Raw genomic sequence first — 21,227 nt, 5'->3', positions numbered from 1 at the left:
GCCCTGGGCCCTGTTTGTCTGGTTTTGTGCAGAACATCAGGAAGAAGAGGGCTACGAGGGCCTGAATATCAATGCACATTGGTAGCTTCAGCTTCCTTTTGAATTGTCAAAAGTACTAGGTAAGGACAGGTGTTAAGAGACACTGATCTGTCCTACTTCCTGAAGGAGTGGAAACCTACCATCCCCTAGTTACAACCATAGCGACTTTCCAAATGGCCAGTAATGAGAAACTTGTCCCATCTTTGGAGGATCAAGCCAGGTCCTTCTTTAGCGCCCTCATCTGGGGCCTAATTATAAGGAAGGACCCCCCCCAATGAATTTATGTATTAAAAATTGTGTTTGTATTCTTATATGTCTAGACTCTAGCCACCTTCAAAGTACTCTCCAGCTGATGTGATACACCTATTGAGATGCTTTTTCTACTGCTCAAAACAGTTTTTGAACTCATCGATTTTGATGGCTGTTAGTGCTTCTGCTGTTTTTTTTGTTTTACCTCTCCCACATCGGCAAAGTGTTTCCCTTTGAGGACTTTGTTCATCCAGGGAGACAAAAGTCACTTGGGATGAGATCTGGTGAGTAGGGAGGATGGGGTTTAGGAGTTATGCTGTTTTTGGTAAAAACTGCTGAACACTCACTCAGTGCAGGGTGGGCAGGAGCATTGTCATGGTGGAAGAACTAGTCATCTGTTTGCCATTACTCAGAACATTGCTTCCACAAATCATGATGCAACCTTCTCAAAACTTCCAGATAAAAACTTTGGTGGACCATTTGATCCAGAAGTACTACAAGGGCCCACCTTTCAAAAGATAATCCAGGGTTTTTTGGGTCCCCCCTCCTCATATTCCTCTGTAAGGAAACACACCCCTCACAATAAAAACAATCTTAAAAACTCAAAGGAAGGAGGATCTTATGGAGGAAACTCCAGGCAAAAAAGAAAAGCATGTTTTTTCAGACCCCCTGACTCCCTCATAACGTGTAAACGTGCACCTCTTGGCCAGATTGGGTCCAGATGTGATTGGGCTGTCTGGCTCAGAATTGTTAAAAACTTTTGACTGTGAATGCCAAACTCCCTATCGCTGCCTCCCCCACAGCCTGTCCACTCATGGGCTGAGGTTTTGCTTCCTTGTCGCTTGCTTCACCCTCGGCTCAGTAACTGCCCTGGACTCTGGGCATGACTGCTGCCCTCCAAGCCCAGACCCTGATCTCACCTGCCATTTTGACCTAGATGTGTACAAATCTCTCTGTCCCCTTCAGTCTGGTGAACGGGGTTGGAATGTTTTCAAAAGGAATTTTACCAGGAAGCTAACAGAAAAACAAAATCCAAAAATGGAAAAGCAAATAGAGAGGAACGGATGTGTGTCCAGAGTACCAAGTCTTCCGGGATCTCAAAAATCCAGCCCAGGCTGGCCTGACTAATGTAGCTCAGGAAGCCCCCAGATTCCCTGGCCTCGCCTCATTCAGCCTCTGAACTCCGGGTGACTCCAGGTAGAGTCTGGGTTTGGGGGATTAGCACCCCCTTTCAGGGTTTGCATTCAGATCAGCTCTCCCTAAAAGTGTCTTCCTGTGACCCTGGTCAAACTCTGTAACACCTCTGTCCTCCAGCTTGTCCCTGATTTTTCCTGCCAAGGGAATAAGACACAGGCCCTGAAGTCCTGCACTCAGGAACATCTCTCCCGTCTGTTGGGATTTTTTTTTCTTTTGAAGGGTGTTTACTAGCCTACCATAACAGGTGTTCTACCTTTTGTGAAATGTAGCTACTTTGTCTATTTTAAGAAACCATCTGGGACTGCTGAAAGCAGAAGTTGTAGTCTCGGGATAAGTGCAACCACAAGGTTAATTTGATCAGGCCTGCCAACTGCTTGATTTCTGGTATTAATATTTTGTTCTTGCCTTTTCCATGAAGCTGAAGGTCTTGGCTGCTAAAGTTCTGGCTGCTGAAAGCTGAAACTTAACCCTCATTGTCTACTTTATAGGGAATATTCATACATCACCAGGGTAATTGTCACTGCAGTTATTTTTCAGGAACCTGAGTCAGCTCTTACACAGTTCAAATTGGTTGAGACCCCCAACCCTTCAACTGGGCCCACACAAGTCCCCAAGTGGTGACCTTTTGAAGTTGGAGGACCAAAAACTTCATCCTCAGATCACACTAATGCTGCCATTTTCTGTACATATATACTATGAAATGCCATGAACCCTGGCTACACTTGCACAGAATGAACCTGTATTTAATTTTTCCTCCACTGCCAATCACCTTTCCCTACATCTTAGACCACCCCACTTTCCTAACCCATAAATATTCCTAAGCCTTACCTTTGGAGAGGAAGATTGGAGACCTGTTCTCCCACCTCCTTACTGGGCAGTATTTCTTTTTTGCAAGATGCTTGTCACAGTGAATGACAGAACGTGAGCAGAACAGACCTGGACCTAGCTGATAACACAAGTTGCAAGGACCAGCAGACCCTGAAACTCCCCCACCCCTCCCTTTCCTAGATTCTGCTTAAAATCTGGGGGATGAACATCATTTTTCCATCAACTGCAGAACAGAAATGAGTGAAACTCCCTGAGCATCAATGAATGTTTGGTCCCTTCCTAGCTCAGGTAACCCTTGCCATCTCTCCAGGTGCTCTCCCCAAAATGGTGCCCCAAGGAATGATCTTTCAGGATTCAAGTCTTAACAGTTTTATGGTATCAAATTTCTTAAGCTCGAAGTGACAGTAGTATGAGGAGGGTGCTTTTGTCCTGCATTCTCACACCTCCCTTCTTTAGTTTTCTCCCTAGACCCCGCCTTGAACCCTTTGTCTTCTTGGCATGAAGTGGGGCCTCACTGTCTCAGTGAGAGTTTATTTACTTTATATGGTGTGGTTGGGGTGAGAGTTGAACTTTTCTCTAGAGAAATGACCAAGGTAGGGCTGAGAGGAGGCTCCAAGAATCTTCCTCCAAAGTCCTGTCCCACCAGTTGCTATCGTCTTTCACAAAGACACCCCAGGCTCCCCCACTTCTCATAATCCAAGTGGGTAGGGGGGGCAGGAGACAATGCTGCTCCTTAGGCCAAAATTATTTGGTTGTAGGAGTGGGTAGAACAGACGTGAAAGCAATGCTGGGTAGAGATGACGTTCTCCCCGCTGAGGGCTCCAAGTCTTCTTGGCTCTTATCTTGTTTTGTTTTCACAATCCTGGAGGGAGAATTCTCCTAAAAGTTCGGGAAGTTGTATTTCAACTGCAAAGAAACATAGGCCAAGACCCACAAGCCACAGCCCAGTCCTTGTGGTCAGACAGGAGAGGTGGTTCTGATTCTCTTCTTGGCAGTCTCAGGGACATAATTCAGGAGGAATCTACAGGAGGAGCTGAAGGAGAATAGAGTTATCTTCCTGCTCTTTATCTCTCCTGCTAGACTCTAGGCTTCCTCTTGCCTTCTCCCCAGAACCCCTCTGGTCAAGATGTCCCATTATTTAGGCAGACAGACACTCACCACCAGCCTTGGGCACAGGACAGCTGAGCTGACTTCTCTGGGAAGAGATCCGAGAATCAGGGGACCAGGGAGGCAGCCCCCTTCTCAGTCGCTGAGTGTGGTTAATCTCCACATCTTCCAACCAATCTGGCCTCCACTCCCACATGGGCAGGGAGAGGGTGGGGGTCAGAAAGAGGTCATCCCGTGGGGAGGGTGGTGATGAGGCATCTGTCAGGGAGGAGAGTAGAGGTATCCGTGGGTGGTTGACTTTCAGTCCCTAGGGACTAGTTTAGGGCAGAAAGCGTAGGATCATCTCAGGGCATTCACCCAGCCCTAAACATAATTTAACCCCATCAATCCAGCAGCCACATCCTCAGGGGCCTGATCCATCAGTTTCTTTAGAGAGGAAGCTGAACTGTTTCCTCCCAGCCAGGTTCTGGCCTTCTATTCATACTCTCATTCACTCTCCCATTCCTTGGACATCCATCTTCTCCCTCCATTATGGTCACATCTGTCCTGGATAATCCTCGCCCTCCCATGTACTCTAAGGGTAGAGTTAGGATTAGTAAAATAGGTATGGGGGATGTGATAGAGTATGTGGGGAAGGGAACACCAAAGGAGCCAAGGAGCCTTGAACTACCTTCTGCAGACATGGAGATAATGATCCCACTCTGCAAGCCATGATAGAGAAGGTCCCATTTGTGAGCCAGTGGCTTCTCAGCCCTTGCCATGGACAGAACAAGAGGAAGGGTTTGGAAGAGGCTGGAGCAACCTTTCCTGGAAACCCACATCTAGGTAAGAGGAGAATCCTGGAGGCAGGGGAATAGATCTACAACTGGATGCTTTGAGTCTTTAGAATTGGACAATTTATCCTGATTCTGTGGGTGACTTTGGGCAAGGAAATAAACCTATCTGACTTATAGTTTCCTCATTTGGAGAAGACGAGTAAATAATATTCCTCATAGAGCTGTTAATATTAAATTCTATGAAATACTTATGGGACCTGGAATATAGTAATCATTCTATACAAACTCGTTTTACCAAAAATGACACGATAATGATTATGAAGCCTTGCCATTAGTTGGGAAAAAGAGGGGTCTTACAGGGGTTGTATCCACTCTAAGGAGGTAGGGGTGAGGAGTAAGATGGAGTGATCTCACATACCTGTGAAGACGCAGTCTGACTCCCTGGGCTCCAGACCAAAACCAAAGCTATCCACAGCCACTGCCAGGGCTCGGGCGAAGTGGGCATCAGCAAGAAAGGAGCCATCAGAAGAGCTGACAAGGCTGGCTCTGGCACTGGGGCCATTGTCCTCAGAGGCTGAGCCCCAACCATTGGCCAGGGAGCCCTCACTGGGGGTGGGGGTGAGGCAGGGTCGAGGTGGGCACAACAAGCTACACCCCTCGGGCCCCACCCCTCCTCCAGTCCTGCCCATGTCTGCTAGCTCTGAGGCTGTTGGGACGCCGATGTACCCATAGGTGGCAGGGGGTGAAGGAGCCCTTGGCATAGGAGAGACACTGTTCCTAGGAAGAGGCAAAATGGGAGACAGCAGTGGTTAGGGTGGAGTGGTATAGTAGCAGAAACATCTCAATTTAGGCAGGGTGAAATGGGGGTGGAGATAAGTATACTCCTGCCATGCTTATCTGTAGCTCTCTGGTTATCTCTCAGGCTACTTACCTGGGTGTCTCCTCACCCTCACTAAGTTCCAGGCACAAGGCCACCTCCTCGGGGGTCAGCACACTGTCCTGATCCTCCTCCAGGGACGACAGTGAAGAGCTGGACAGGCGACTGGAAGCTGGGCTGGGGCCGGAGAGGGAAGAGGCCTGGGGGCTGGGGGAACTGCAGCGGCTAAGGATGGGGATGGAGGTTTCTGGCAGTGAGACAGAGGAGGAAACTTGGGGCGCCACCAGGTGCCTGATTGGGGTCAGAGAGTGATAGCAGGATGGTTAGTGCAATTCTTCAAGTCCTGGTCCACCCCTCCCCACTCCTGTCCAATCCCAGCACACACTTCCCACAATCCCAATCTCCTAGCCATAATCCCAGACCCTGTGCCCTCTTACTGGGTCTGTTGACTCTGAGTGGGAGTTCCATGAGGAAAGATGGGTGCTGGAGGGAGAGGGCGAGTCATCCTCTCATTTGAGGAGCTGAGGAGCTGTGGTCCCAGGGCCCGCCAGGCAACCAGAGCCTGGGGCACAGCTCCTGGGGAACAGCAGCCTGGGAGTAAGAATAGCAGAATCCCCATCAGCTCCGGAGTCCAACCTGCACACCCAGCCTCCTCAGCTTCCTATTCCCTCACCCCACCTATCCAGCCTCCTCAGGGACAAAGGGAGAAGCCAGCTGGAGGAGCCTGGCTAATGGGCCCCTATACCCTGTCTTACCCCTTGCTTCTTTCTCAGGGACCCCCTCTCACCTGGGCTTTGGGAAAGGTTCTTGGAACCTCTATTTCCCAATTCCCGGGCCTGGAGCTCTATGGGGTGGCTGGCCCGGAACAGTGGGGAGCTGTTGGCATGCTGCAGCTCTGCAAAGAAAAGAGTCAGTGGTTGGGAAACAAGTCAGGATGAGCCTTTCAGACCCTAACCTCGGGCTCTATCGCAAGCCTTGTTATTCAACTCAGTCTGTAGGACCTAGAACCCAGATAAAAGAGGAAGAAACCTCCCTCTATTCCCTCCACGCTGCCATCTACATCCAGTCAGCTCTGATAGGGTTAGAAGAAGCATTGAGCTTTGAGTCAAAAGATCTGCCCTCATAGCCTGACTCAGCAGTGAACCTCAGAGAAGTCCATTAACCTTTCTGAGCCTCAGTTTTGTTTATATGTAACCATTTCAAATGATGGTTTTGATGATCAAATAAAAACAGATTGCAAAAGTTTCAGGCACCTGAGAGATACTTTAAAAAACAACTTTCTTTTCCCTGACTGTAAACATTCTTATCTTTCTGATCTCTATACCCTCACATTGCTACTCTCCTCATGAATTTTGACTCTGCAAAGATAAACGTTCCTTCTTTTCATGAGAGAATCTATTAATTTCCATTTCTCGTACTGCAAATATTTAATGTGGTTCTGGATAGCCCTGCCCCGGAAAACCTGATTGTCTGTTACTTGGGAGATGGACTGGATTGTCAAGTAGAATTGAGTGGGTAAGACAAATACAGGGGGTCCCTCAAAATGCTGATTGTGACAAGAGACAGTCAGCAGGAAGGAAAAGGAACTTCAGAAAAGAAAAATATATTGGTCTCACCGAGGGAAGCAATGCCCTACCCATAGATATTCAGTAATATTTGTTGAATGAATGAGTTTATGCATGGATGACATCAGAGATGTGGATGTAAATACATGGTGAGGAGAATCATATACAAGATGGCAGCTATCATCTGACCCATAAGAGCAGTGAAGAGACAGGACTCTAAATGAACTTTGACAACAGAGAAGCTGAAGAAAATGAAAGGACAGTCCCATCTGTGTGTGAAGACCTGTGAACATGCTTCTTGGCCAGGCCAGAACCCAAAAGGATCTAAGTTTTTTTTTCTTTTTTGAGTAGGGATCTCACTCTGTCACCCAGGCTGGAGTGCATTGGCACGTTCATAGCTGCCGCAGCCTCTACCTGCTGGGCTTGAGTGATCCCTCTGCTTCAGCCTTCCAAGTAGCCAGAACTACAGACATGTGCTATCATGCCTGGTTGATTTTTTGGTTTATTGTAGAGACGAGGTCTCACCAAATTGCCCAGGCTGTTCATGAACCTCTGAGCTCAGGCAATCCTCCCTCCCAAAGTGCTGGGATTTCAGGCATGAGCCACCGCGCCCAGCCAGGATCTAAGTTTAAACCAGAGATGAACAGGATAATAGGGGGAAGAAATTCTCCCAGGACTAGGAACCAGGAGAACACCAAGCAAAGGAGAAAAGAAACAGCTTTAAGATTAGTGTCATGTGATCAGAAACCCAGGTAGGAAAATGTTTCCCTTGTTGGTGGACCACTGACAAGGCAGTACACTCAGGGGAGAGCTACCGAGTCAGTCGGATTTCAAAAATCTGGGACTACCAGGGACAGCTTCAGAGCAGGGAAGAGACAAGGCTTTGACATTGACCAAGACCCTAGCAGGGCCCTGGGAATCTATGTCCCACTTCTGATACACTGGGGTGAAAATCCACACAATGTCTAGACTTCCTGTACCGAAGTCTCCATTTGTACTTTGGCTTGTTTGGTTTTTGTTCACTTCCCTTAGCTTTCATATGACTTAGGGCGTCCTAAAAGCCAACTTCAGGGTCAGTGCTCCAACTTTGCTTTCACCAGCTTTGTCTTATCTAGTGCCTGGCTTCTTAACCAAGTTCAGAAACGTTAGCAAATGTTGGTTGGTGGGTTTGAATAGAAAAAGAAGGAGAATATCCAGACCTGGAAAAGGCCATGTTTATCTCAGCCCATTTCATTTCCTCTAAGGAACCCTGGTAACAAAAGTCCTCCTTCTACCTTGTTTGGAGTTACTTTTATTTTAGTTTAAATGCTATTTGAATAAACTAGACAATAAAAGTGTTTCAGGGTGAAAGGTCAAATTGTATTGGGCATACCCAAATTGCAATAAGTTTCTATTTGAATGAAATAATAAATGGATGAGAACCTACAGTGTGTGTGTGTGTATGTGGCAAAGTGAGCAGAACTGAACTAAGAACTCGATTAATGAAAGGCAGGACAGCAGTTGTGAGAGTATCTGTAGTGAAGAACAAACTCCAACTAAGGTCAAATAATAAGGAAAAGGAGCAAGCAGGTCAAGAGGAGTAGGCTGAACTGAGAGAACCTGCCAGTTTGGGAAGAGGAAGATACATCAGTCTTTTGGATCAAGTAATGGTAAAATCAATGCCATGGCTCTGGACAAGATCATAATGTATGATCTTACTGCTACTTGCTGCTCCTGGGAGCCAGAGGTGGAACATCAAATGTCCATCACCAAAGAGAGATGCTGCAGTTGATCCATCTTGGGGCAGCAGAGAGACGGGAGTAGAATGAGGAAAAACAGGGTGAAGTGTGGACCTAGACCGCAGCTTAGGGAGCCTCATCTCAGAACTGGAACTCTTTTTAAAAACAGTGATAGAATATTATCCAACCATAAAGAAGGACAAAATTATGACCTTCGCAGTAAATTGGATGGTCTTAGAATCTATAATACTGAGTGATTTATCACAGAAACAAATAACTGAGTACCACATGTTCTCACTCATAAGCAGACCCTGAACAAATATCATAATACTATAAGAAAGGGTTTGGCAGTAGTGGGAAACTGTCAGGGGAGGGAGTAGGGGGCACACCTTATCAATAAGGGTACCTGATCTCAAAACAGGTGAAATGGGGACCAAAGTGAGGCCCAGACTTTACCTACACAATGACCATTTGTATACCTAACCCTGAATTGTACCCCACAACTTAAAAAAAAAAAAACTGGCTGTAGAAAACCACTCTCTTTTATCCAGTAGTATTAATGTTCTAAGAGGGGATAAGAGGAGAAACACAGTAAAGTGAGAACCTAATTGGCCAAGACCTCTAGCTAAGAGTGCTGCAGAAGGGGTTGAAAAGTTGGTGGTTAGCCAGGCTCGGTGGCTCAGCCTGCAATCCCGTGCCTTTGGGAGGCTGAGGTGAGTGGATTGCCTGAGCCCGCAGGTTCGAGACCTGCCTGGGCAGCGAGACCTCATCTCTACAATAAATCAAAACATCAGCCGAGTGTGGTAGCGTGAGCCTGTAGTTCCAGCTACTTGGAAGGCTGAGGCGGAAGGATCGCCGGAGCCCAGCAGGTCGAGGCTGCGGTGGCCGGGAGCGGCCACTACACTCCAGTCTGGGCGACAGCCTGAGACTCCAACTCAAAAAAAAAAAAAAAAAAGAAAGAAAAGTTGGTGGTATTGGCTTTATCCTTATGACTTTTCAGCCCTGCACAACTCCATTAAAATAAGTGTAGTTCTCCATGGGAAAGCTGGTTTTTAAATGAAGTTTATTCAACTTCTTTTTAGCTGATGTTTCATTACCACTGAGGAGTCATAATGCAATAGCGCTGAGGCAAAGCTGGTAGGAATGCCAGCTCTGCTGATATTTGGAGTCATAAAATACTGGATTTTGAGCTCTTAATTACTCTTTATCCATCTTTATCTTAATAAAAGTTGGACTGTATCCACTTTTTAAAAAGAATTGGCTGTAGAACATTTGTTAGATCTTACTAATCAGTACAGAAGACTCAGGAAGACAGTAAGCAGAGTGCAGGCCAATGTTCTGCAGGCAAGAAACAGGAGAAAATAGTCAGCTACAAAATAGGATTTCCTGAAGGTGCTTCAGAGAGATTCAGAGCAACCTTCAGAGGCAGATCACGCTGACTTCAGATTTCAGCTCCAGCAGCTTATTTCTTGTGGAATTTGAGCAAGTCACCCATCATTCTGACCTCTCCCTATCTATAAAATTAGAGAAATAATACCTAGCTAATCCACTGTGAGGATTAAATGAAATAACAAATATAAGTAAAGCACCTAGCATATAGTAGTTGCTCAAGAAATGGAGAATATAATTATTTTTCTCTAGAAAATCAGAGAAGGCAGTTGGAAGTAAGGAGAGAAGTCTGTCATAGAGAAAACACCTATTCCTCTCTGAGAGGTGAGAGTCAGGAGTCAGTGACCAATCACACCTGCACATAGAGCACCGGGAGATGAGTTCATGGGAGCCTGGGTTTCATGCCAGAGTGGGTCACATTCTGCCAGGCTCTAGCATTACTTGTATGCTAGTCAGCACTTTTGCTAGACAGACCATGAGCCCTTAGAAGGTAAGGGCTATGTCTGGTATCTCATGTCTCCCATGTCTGGCATGCAGTAGTGCTTATTAAATGTTTGCTGAATTGAACTGACTGCAGAAACGGGGCTCACTGCAGGGTGGCCAAACCAAAACAAGAGCACAGTGCAAAGAGTCTATAATACTCAGTGATCTATCACAGCAACAAAGATCTGAGTACCACGTGTACTCACTGAAAAGCGGACCCTGAACATTTACCATAATACCTAAGAAAGGGATTGGCAGTAGGGGAACACTGCCAGGGGAGGGGGAGCACATAACATCAATAAGGATACTTGATCTCAAACCATGAGAAATGGGGACCAAAGGGAGACCCAAACTTGACCTGTACAATGACCACTTATATACCTAACCCTGAATCATACTCCACACCTTTAAAATAAAAACAAAATAAAGAAAAAGAAAAGAAAAGCTGAGATGAGCACTCTCCTAGCTGTGTGGTTATGTGATAGGGGAACGCGGACTTGTTTCTGCCCAAAGAGGAGAATAGAAGCTGTGGGGGGAGGCTCAGGTCAGCAGGCCTCATTCCCATACATTCCCACTCTAGAAACCTCTTTCCACCCGCTGAGGCTATGTCTATCCCCACCATCCTTACCCTGTTTCCTTTTGGCCTTCAAAGCCTCTGCGGGGGCTAGAGACAAGAGTGGAGAAGAGAGTCCCTTGCGACTGCAGAGGCTGTCTGAGCTAGGCCAGGGGCTGGAGAGCCGGGCCAGCTGGGGTGGGAGATGCCTGACAGCTGGGGCCTTAGGGCTTGGCCGGGCTGGGGGGCTGGTGGGCAGCTCAGCGATGAGGGAGCCATAAAAAGTGCTGGTGTCAGGAAGCAGGGGTACACCAGGGCTTCGGGGGTCCCAGGAGATCACTGTGATAAAAATGACAGAAAAAATTATTGTGAGTACATCCCACCTCCATCCCTGGAGTTCTGGCCCCCCAGCTTGGCCCTTGCCCTCACTGGGCATGCTCACAGGAGCGACGACAATCTCTTGGGTCTCGGGGGTCCACTCCTAGTCGACTGCTGAGGCTGCTGCTGCTGCTCAGGTCCCGAGAGCCAGAGGTAGAACGCCAAGTGTCTGCCAGCCAGGGGGAGTCACTGTGATCTGTCCTGGGGCAGTGAAGGTGGGGGTGAGGCAGGGGGAAACGGGGTGAAGTAAGAACCTAACTGACCGAGACCTCCAGCTCAGAGCGTAACAGAGGGGGTTGAAGAGATGGTGATATCTGCTTTATCCTTACTACTTTTCAGTCCTTCAAGACTCCTTAAGATCTCTGACTTGGCCACTGAGCCCCAAACTCAATGACCCTTTCTATCCTGAGATCAGGGGAAATCCAAGTTGCCTGAGGTTGGGAGGTATAAATGAGAGACAGCTATGTGTGCTGAGATGAAAAGAGCAGATCTGGTACCAGACAAACCTGGTTTGACAATCCCAATTTGCCACAGCTCACCTGTACAACCCTAGCTAAATACATCTATTAGCCTAAGTCCCAGTTTCCTTGTCTGAAGAATGGCAAAAAATAAGGCCTTCCACACTCAAGACTGATGCTCTGAGTTAAAATGAGGAAAGATGAGATTTCTTAGCTGGCAAAGCAAGAGCTAGCTACATGGATGTTGGCCTCTGGCTGTCTGAGTGGTCATTTAAGAACGGGAATCTGATCAAAACACTTCTCTGCCTAAAACCTTCAATGGCTCCCTATTTACCAAAATAGAGCCCAGGTACCCAGCATGGCTAAGAGAACCCTCCCTGGTCTAGTTTCCGGCTCCCTAACCTTATTCTTTGCTATGACCCATCTTATATTCTACACCCCAGCCAAACCAAATGGCTTGTCGTTCCCTATGGACATGGCAGGCTATGACCTGCTGTTTCACCTGCCCTTCCCCACCCCTCCTTCTTACTGTCAGGGTAAATGTGGAATCTTCTTTCTCCTCTTTCTCCACCCTGACCCCATCCATGTATCTTGCACTCATATGATCTCGTTCCTGTCTCTGCCTAGACTGAGAGTTCCTGGCATAGGGAGACTATTTCAGGGGAATGAATGGACCACAGTTCAAAATGGGATCTCCCTCAAGGACAAGAGAGAAGTTTCCAGGGAAGCCAGAGAAAGTTCAGGACAGAGCAGAAAAAGCCCAGGAAGTAGCCGGAAAAGAGAAGCAGGGAGCACAAAAAAACTCAGGAACACAATACCAGCCAGCTGAGAATCTGAAGCAAAGTGCCAGCTCTAGGCCTAGATGTGTCTGGCACATAGTAGGTAATCAATAACTTCTGCTGATAAATGCAGACATGGCGCATGGAGCCTCCCAGAAGGAATCTAACAAGATAAAGAGCCAAGAAGCCGGGCAGACAGATGAAGTGTAAAACTCAGCCAACAGGAGAAAAAAGGATGTGTTCTTTCTTAGTGTCTTGTCTCACAACCACAGACTTGCTCTGGCCAAATACACTTGGAGCAGAATTATCTACAGGCTGGCCATGTTTTTGAGAGCAAGTAGGAATCTATGACGTAGGGGCTGAACGCCCTCTGCTGGAGCTGGAGTGGATTGTGATGCAGAAATGATGGCTCAAGCAGGAGATTTATTGAATACATAGGTGCCATTTGGTAGACACAAGGTGTACAGAGAAAAGTAGACATTTGAGCTGGTTGTCTCAAGCTAGTTATTCCCCACCTACCAGAATGAGACAGCAGGAGAGTGTAGTGTGTGTTAGTGAAAGGTGGGCTACAAGAGCACTGGATTAGGGGTTCAGAAGGCCAGCTACCGGTTGTACAGCCTTAAGCAAAATTTCTTAAATGTGTGTGTCTCAGTTTACCTACCTGTCAGGTGGTGTGACAGAAATATTAATGAAAGAGAAATGAACTCTCCATTGGTGTTCAGGAGACATTCAGGTATTGGGGTCCTAAACTGTCTGGCAGGTAGACTAGTACTCCATCCAATTCTGTGTTCCAGCTCCATGGTCCCTTGACTCCCTACCCTTCCTCCACCTCAGGTCCCCTTTCTCACCTGTGTTTTAGGATGGCATCTTCACTGGTGTATCTGTACAGACCTAGGAGAAGGCAGAAGGAAGGCTAAATCCAGAGGCCCCATCGTCACTTAGCCAGAGATCTAAAGCCCCTGTGGCATTCTGGCTGGATTCAGAAGAAGCTTGACGACATGAGGGGGGTACCCACTCTTACCTGGGCCCAGGTGCACCCCAGCTTGACGCCGGCGGTGGATACACACAGCGGTGCCCAGCAGCAGCAGCCAGAGCATGACACCACTGCTGGCAATGACCTCTGGCCGCCTAAAGGTGGCCCTCAGCTGCTCTAGGGTCCAGGAACCAGGATCACTGGGTTCCCGGGCGGTGCGCTCCATGGTCTGCTCTGTTTGGGATGTGGAACTCAATGGAAGGGGCAGGTGAGCCAATGTGGGGTTCAGTTGACAAGGAGGAGGAGCTGGAAGTGTGAGGCAGGAGCAGGGAGAGGGAAATGGGGACTGGAGGGTATGGGTGGGGACAGTGGGCACTGCCCTCACCTAAAAGGAGGCAAACAGGGCTACTGGGTTCCCCAGCCCCAGCACCAGTGACTGCAGCCACTTGCACACAGTAGGACCCTGGCATTCGGGTGGCGATCTCCAGCTGGGTCTGCTCGCCCACTACAGTCCAGTTGGTTGGGGGCAGTGAGGTGTTGCCCAGGCTCCAGATCTGAGGCACAAGCAAAGGTAAGCAGCTGTCCCGGGCACCATCCCAGCAGATGATCCTTCACCTAGGGACACCCCCTTACCTCACCCCCTCAAGCATGCACCCACACTTCCTTTTCCCCTCTCTCTTACAAAGTGAGAGAGACTTCTCTCTAGACAGACAGAAGGAAGGCAAAAGGAATCTGCTAAAATGCGCCCAAGACCAGTGATTCTCAAACTTCTGTGTGCTTCTGAATCACCTGGAGGACCTGATAAAATATAGACTGCCAGGTCCATCCCTGAGTTTCTGATCCAATAGGCCAGATTTCTGTCAGGGGAAAGAACCTGAGGATTTGCCATCCTAACAAGTTCCCAGGTGAGGCTAATGTTGCTGATCCAGAAGCCACACTTTGAGCACCACTGCCTTGAACATTTAGAGTCAAGCCTGGCTTGATTCCTGTTGTCTTTTCTCACACCTGTGACCCTAGCCTTACTTTCTTTGACTGTAAATTGGGGGTTATACCCCAGGGTGGACTGTGAGGTGAAATGGGACTGTGGAGGAAAAGTACTTGGCAGGGTCTGGCAGATAGTTGGTCCTTGCTCAGAAAAAGTAAGTTTCTTTTGCTTTTCTGCACAGGTACTATTTCTCAGTGCCCAGAGCAATGGTATGCAGGACTCTAGGGAGTCCTGGTACCACTAGGAAGGACCATGTCCACTTGTGGGGAGTACCTGGTAGCCACGGATGATGCCATTATGGTTTTCAGCAGGTGGTGGGACCCAGCTCACAAGGACACTGCCATTGCCAGGTTTCAGGGTCACCTCCTGGGGTGGAGCACTGGGTACTGGAGGGGAGGAAGAGAGGCTGTAAGGAGTACTGAGGGACAGGAGTCTAGGGGAAAAAGCTGGAATGGGAGACATAGACTGAGGAGGATAGATGCTTCTAGTAACACTGCTTGCCTGACCAGGGCAGAAGGGAGTCTAGGAGTAGAACCCACCATCCCTCTAGACTGGAGTGAGATAGTCCAGAGGTCCCTAAGAAAGAAGGAGGCAGAGGGGATATTGTCGAGTTCTGGGGGAAGACCAATCACTGACCTTGTTCTGGCAGCCTCAGGAGCAGCACATTGCTGTCGGGGCCGCGAGCCCGGCCAGAGGATGGTCTCACTTTGAACTCATAGTCTTGGCCCCAGTGGAGGCCACCAAGCTCTGCACTCTGCCAGCCAACCAGCAGCTCCTCTGCCCATGGTGCTCCCTGGCCTCCTGAGGCAGTCTGGGTCCTAAACAGAGCTGTGTAGGCCTGAGCAGGGGCAGCAGGGCCACTCACCTGGGAAGGAGTTGGGAGGAAGGGCAAGGGGTCAGGAAGTTCATGACCAGCCCTTTCTTGAGCTTAGGACTGACTCCCACCCTTTGGACCTGGGCCTTACCTTCCAGCTGAGCCACACAGCAGGCCCAGGCTTGGGGCCCTTTGCAGGATCCGGGTTCAGCAGTGTCACGTTTTCCAGCTGGATGCGCACAGCCAGAAGCTCCAGAGGCTCTGTGTAGTCTTTAGGCTCTGTGGGGAGCACAGGACTGGGATGGGGCCTACAGGCCAGAGTGGAACCTTCTCCAGTTATGAAGAAACCCAAACTCCCAGAGTTCCTGGGTCTAGAGCACTCCTATTTCTACTCTGACATAGGGAAACCTCCCCCTACATGAGGCCCCCATCACTCTGACCCTTCTCCCAGGCTGAGCCCCACATAGACTAACCCCAGTGCCATCCAGAACACACCACCCCAGCTGGAGACCCTTAACTTGGCCCTGACTTTTGCTGACCACCCTCCTCCCCTCCCTCACCCTTACCCTGGACAGACACCCTGGCTGCTCGACTCTCCCGTTGTCCTGCATTGTTGGTGGCCACACACATATAGGTCCCTGCATCACTCTTCTCTGCTCTTGCCATCAGCAGTGACCCCCTGGACACCTGTCAGGGCCAAGAACACTATGAAGTGTTCTTCATAGTGTTCTATGTGGGGAGGGGCTGTGAAGCTGGAGGGGAGCTTAAGGTCTCAATGCCTGCCCTTCCTCAAGTTCTGCCAGGGAATGTGGAGCTGGAGAGCAGGTCAATGCCTCAGGGTATACCTAGTTATGCCCAAGACAGGATGAAGTATTGGGAAGGGAGCTACACTTACCATTTGCCGCCCTGGCTGGAGGGTCAGGGGTTTCCCATCTTTCCACCATGAGACTGTGGGCTCTGGGTGGCCCCAGGGCGGCCTACATTCCAGAATCACCTGCTCACCCACCACAGCCACTGTGTCCTGAGGCTGGATCTGGAAATCCTCCCGGAGAACTGTAGGGAGGATGGAGGGTTAGCAGGGAGCCAGGCCCAAGTCCCCCTTCCTTCCCTTACCATACTTGCCCCCATTTGTTTTGTCCACTTTCTAGGCCTTTCATCTGGGGCTAGACCCAACCCAGTTCTCTCTCTCAATTGTCACAACCCAGGCCTCTCCTCACAGATATACCCTTGAACTTCCTTCAAACCAGATGTCTCAGCCCAGGTTTGCCCCACCCTTAACTTCCTCTCCCAGGCCTCACCAGCCACAGACAGCCGAGCGCCACGGCTGACTGCTGTGCCCAGCTGGTTGCTGGCCTCACATGAGTAGACACCTAGGTCTGTGGATAGGACCTGGTCATCATGATCATGTCCCTGGGCAGGGGGCCGCAGCAGCAGGAGGGTTCCATCTGGTAAGAGGTGGTGTAGGTCTGGGGGCACCATGCTCAGAGGCTGTCCATTCAGCAGCCAGCGGATGGTGGGAGGCGGATGGCCTGAGGCTCGGCAGTTCATCCTGGCGGGGCCAGAGCCCTGGAGCAGCTGGTCCTGGGGATGGACTAGGATCTGAGGTGGGAAGTCCTGAGCCATGCCTCCTGGGAAGGAAAGGGAGCAGAGCCGGGTCTGACCACCAGCAGGACCACCAACAGGACCCCAAATCCCTACCCCACATCTCGGTTGTCTTCTCTTGTATTTGCTACTGAAGGCTGACTCCCAAATAACAAGTTAGCTGGGAAGGGAGAAAGTCAGCCAGCACAGCATCCGAGCCAGGACTTATATAGCATTCTCATTCTTAAATTCTCAATCTCTCTCTCTCTCTCCCACTCTTTCTCTCTCTCTCCTCTCCCCCCACACCTATACACACTCATTGTCACCACCATTGTCATGGGTACCTCACTGCAGAAGGGAAGCAAAGGAGCCAGCAAGCCTCCTCTGCCCTGACCAGGCCATGGATCAACACAGCATGTGCCAGGAGAGGGAGGGTGGTACTCACCCATGATGAGCAGGAGCAGGAAAGGCAGGGGCCACCCATCCCCTGGGAAGCTCACTCCTCCACAGTCCATGGCTGCTCCCAGGCCTCTGTCTGTGTCCCAAGTACTTTGTCCTGCTGCTCTGAGCTTACAGCAGAGAAGGAAGGAGGGGTGGGGTGATGTAGTGGTGGTTGTTTGTGACGGAGACTCTGCCCCAGGAGGGAAGCAGCTTTGAGGAAACCGATGCTTCCTGCCTGGCCCTCAGTGCCTTGGAGAACTGGGAGGAGACCAGAGGCAATAAACTCTCTGACCTTGACCCTTTAGCATAACCCCTGACCCTAATTTGAGCCCTATACTTTACCTCACAGTCTAGCCTGGGATTTGTTAAAGGGAATCCTTACACTAATCATAATTCCAACCAAAGTCTTAACCTTTAACCCTAAAACTCTGTTTAAATTTTATCCTTGAATCCTAATCCTTATCCCTTTGCTTCCAGGCTTCCAATCACCTGCTAGAGTGGATGGAATCCCAGGGTGGGGTCTTGGGCACAGCATGAAGAAGCTAAGTTCAGAGGGCAGTGGGGCTATGGGCTGGGGAAGCTGAGTGAAGGGGAGCAAGAGTGAATTGTCATCCTAGGGTCCATTTCCCCAGGGACAGATGGGACCTGGGGTGTGGTAGGGCAGAAGATAGGAAGGACTCAGAGATTCTAGGACAAGCCTAGAGAATCTCACAGAGTGTGCCCATATTCAGCTAAGAGATGAGTGAAATAAGCTTCTATGGAGAACTTGCATGGATTACTTAACACTGCGAGTCAGTTTCCTTATCTGTAAAATGGGAATTATAATAGTAATTACTACCACAAGGGCCAGAGTAATTATGAAACAAGATAAAGCATAAAACCACTTTGCACATAGAGTGCCTGGCACAGTACAAGCGATCAGTAAACTTAGTCGATATTATTTATTTAATTTTATGCACATCTCATCACTGAAACTATTGGAGCATCCTCGGCAGGTATATTTTTTCAGGCCCTGGAAAGATGGTTGGAGTAAATGACCTTTTAAGAGTCTTTCCAGTCCTGAAACTGTGTCTGTGTCTGTAATGTCAGCTCTCACCCACACCCCTCCCTCTCCCCACAGCTCAGAGAAAGGCGGCTCTCCCCTCTGAGAGCCCAGCTCCTGTTTACAGGTCTCTTCCTTCCAAATCTGGAATCTCAGCCATTTCCTGGAGCTGTTCCCGGAAGCCCAAGGCCAGGCTCTGGGGCTCAGCGGAAAAGTATCCAACCTTTGTTCCCAATTGTTCCTGGCCTGCTTCTCTGCAGGGCCCCTAACCCAGTTGACGCCCTCCCTTCCTCCCCCTTCCCAGGCTGGCTTCAGTGCCAGCCACAGCCCTAACAGCCTATCAGGTGAAGGGCCTTCTCCTTCTTCCCCTCAAACCCAGACCAAGACTGATTAAGACAGATTCAGAGCAAGAGATTACCACAGTCTCAACACACTGGAAAGTTCAAATAGACTGAGTGAAAGTAACAGAGTGACAGCTGGAAGGACAGGAAATGCGGTCAGAGAAGAGTTTGGGGTTTCAGAAGTGGAGGCACTGAGGGGGGTGACAATGTTCATGGCTTGACCATGGGTGTATGTGTGGCAGGCAGAGCAGAGTCAAATTATGGGGTTAGGAATGTGCGGGGCCAGAGTGATGAAGGGGGCACTCATATGGACACTGAAGTCAGCCGAGGATGACACAGGAAAGGAAATGGTGGGAGAGGTGATACTACTTATGGCCAACTTGGGATTTCCCAAGCACAGAGCCTCCAAGACTGCCCGACCTACCGACCCTAAAAATGTTGCTGTCAGCAGTTCTCCTTTGGTATACACTGGACTTGAGGAAACTAACCAAGTTCTCTGCTAATGTTTTTTTGTTTTTGTTTTTTTTTAAGTTTTTAGTTTATTAAACTGGTAGTGAAAAAATTCAAACAATGGCCACAGATATTGTCACTGCATCATCTTTCGTCCTTTACCTTCTTATCAGCACCAATATTGGCCTTTACAGTCCCCCTGACTTTCTTCATTCTGTTCTTATGTTCCTTTCGCTGCTTCCTTGAGGTCTTTTTCTTCTCATACAGGCCATGTCTTGCAAATCTTTGTCTGGGTTCATTTTTCTTTGCATAATCCAAGGAATTATAAATCACGCCAAAGTCTTACCACCACCAAAATGAGTTCTGAATCCAAATACAAAGATGACATCTGGTGTTGTCTTGTACATTTTGGCTAGTTTTTCCCGAATTTCTGTCTTAGGTACTGTTGCCTTCCTGGGGTGAAGGATATTGATGACCATTTGTTTCCGCTGAAGCCGACAGTTTGGTCATGAATTTCCTGGTCCAAATAGTTACTGTGTGTTCATGGCAGCTGCCGATCCTCAGGCAGTCAGGGAGGAAAAGATCTCTGTTAATGTTTTAATGCCAACTTGATTTTACTCAAGTCTCCACAATCCAGAAAATGGGTTTTCCCTCAGGGGAAAAGAAGACAAGTCTCAAAAAAATTCTGATCCATCACTAGTCCTGTCCTCAGCTGGGTGAGATAGGTGAGATGGTGAGGAAAGGTGCCAGTGCAGGGCCGAAACCCCAGAGGCTTTGGTAACCTGAGGAATGGCCCCTGACCTATAGTCTCATGCCCTGTGGTTGGAGATCACCTTCACACAGCCTCTCCTCACTCCCAAGCGCTAAGAACTGAAAGCAATTGAACGAGAGTGGAAATTACTCTGAGCTGTTCCTATGGGACATTAGGATTCCTTCCCCTCACTGAGTCCAAGCATCCAGGGCACTCAGGAATACATGGAGTGATGGACAAGGGGACTTCCCAACAGTGTGGCATGTCTGGATAGCTCCCAGAGACTGTAGTGCTCATTTCCAGTGACCTGGCCCATCAGTATCCTCATTGTATCATTTCCACAAATCAAGGAAGAGCCGAGTGCATGAGTCATGGGGATGATGTGACTTGAAGGGAGCCACTTCCTTTTGTTATTTCAGGGAAGCTGTGTTCTGGGGCTCTGGTAATGCGCAGTCCCAGTGATCAGTTTAAATAGTAACTTCCTTTACCCCTAGTTCTAGTGTTTTGTGTTTTCTAACTCCTCCTTTGTGTCTTGTAAGAGGAAAGAGAGAGGAGAAGGACCAAGTGCCCTCCTGAGCAACACTCCAGAGGAAATTTCTTTTCACCTCTGGCTCCTGGCTTCTCTGGCTTCCCATTCTATGTTCTCTGAAGATGCAGCCAGAGACTCCTGCTGGTGGAATCAGAGGGATGAACTCAGGTAGAATTTGAAGCCAGTTACACTTATTGAGATCCTGCTTCCACCTCTCATTGGCAGACACACCTTGCATAAATCACATAACCTTTCTGAGTCCCACTTTGCTTATCTATAAAATGTCTGCATGAGGTTTACAGACAGATATGAAAGTGCTGTAAAGACATTTGATATGTGTTAGTTGTCCTTGAGTCTACAGGGGACAGCAAGCCCCTCTCCCTGACCAGTACAGCCACAGCTCATCCCAGCCACCCCTTGAGATCTCATCCTTTTTGCCTTCTTGTTTATTTTTTTCCTTCGGTCTGCTCAGTCAAAATCCACAAATTATCATTTTGTTGACTCAAATTCTCTTAGCTGACTGGAAAAATTGCCCCGAGGCCATTTAATTGGCACAGCTTCTATTCCCTAATTCCTGTTCCTATCAACCCCATGGGTGATCTCAGCTCCCTGCGACCTAAAATCATACCTGATTCTCTCAACCCTAAATCTTCTCCACTTTTCCAACACCAGTGATGATGGGTCACACCTAAACCAAATATTGCCCAATTGGAAATTTCAATGCCCAAGAAGAAATGGAGATGTTATTGTTCTTTGTGTTCAGCCTGTCAGTGCCCTTCAAACAAAAACTACCAGGAACACACCTCTTGTTGAACAAGTTGAATTTATTACTCCTTGTAGCTATGGAGACTGCATGCCATGGGAAACCATGGAGTAAAAGGGCTCAGTAAAAGGGCTGTTAGAAAGAAACTATTATAGGATTTG

General features: G+C 48.7%; 1 protein-coding gene across 1 annotated transcript; it reads right to left on the bottom strand.

The window, feature by feature from the left end:
* Positions 1-2,666: 2,666 nt before the first annotated feature.
* On the bottom strand, positions 2,667-19,242 carry ROBO4 (roundabout guidance receptor 4). Its single transcript, XM_008057833.1, has 19 exons — positions 19,186-19,242; positions 17,195-17,448; positions 16,467-16,796; positions 16,064-16,221; positions 15,735-15,855; positions 15,320-15,447; positions 14,991-15,219; positions 14,628-14,740; positions 13,755-13,923; positions 13,418-13,603; positions 13,245-13,287; positions 11,224-11,360; positions 10,857-11,120; positions 5,861-5,968; positions 5,511-5,649; positions 5,128-5,364; positions 4,615-4,973; positions 3,472-3,678; positions 2,667-3,346 (listed from the first exon to the last, which is right to left on the bottom strand). The coding sequence occupies exons 2-19, from the start codon at positions 17,262-17,264 to the stop codon at positions 3,324-3,326; spliced, it is 3,021 nt and encodes a 1,006-aa protein (XP_008056024.1). The 5' UTR covers positions 17,265-17,448; positions 19,186-19,242; the 3' UTR covers positions 2,667-3,323.
* Positions 19,243-21,227: the final 1,985 nt, after the last annotated feature.

Source organism: Carlito syrichta, unplaced genomic scaffold (assembly GCF_000164805.1).
Source record: "Carlito syrichta isolate Samal-C Ts95f unplaced genomic scaffold, Tarsius_syrichta-2.0.1 Scaffold303139, whole genome shotgun sequence".
NCBI classification, from domain to species: domain Eukaryota; kingdom Metazoa; phylum Chordata; class Mammalia; order Primates; family Tarsiidae; genus Carlito; species Carlito syrichta.
The sequence above is the reverse complement of the archived record's forward strand: the minus strand, read 5'-3'. Positions and strand labels throughout refer to the sequence as shown.

Bases quoted from the DNA above. Each gene is read 5' to 3' on its own strand.
- ROBO4 (XM_008057833.1), bottom strand. From the start codon at position 17,264: ATGGACTGTGGAGGAGTGAGCTTCCCAGGGGATGGGTGGCCCCTGCCT. The intron at 15,856-16,063 runs GTAAGTGTAGCT...TGGCCCTGACAG, and splicing joins TCCAGCCAGGGCGGCAAATG to GTGTCCAGGGGGTCACTGCT. The intron at 5,969-10,856 runs GTAAGGATGGTG...TTTTCTTTGCAG, and splicing joins GAAGGCCAAAAGGAAACAGG to AGCTGCAGCATGCCAACAGC.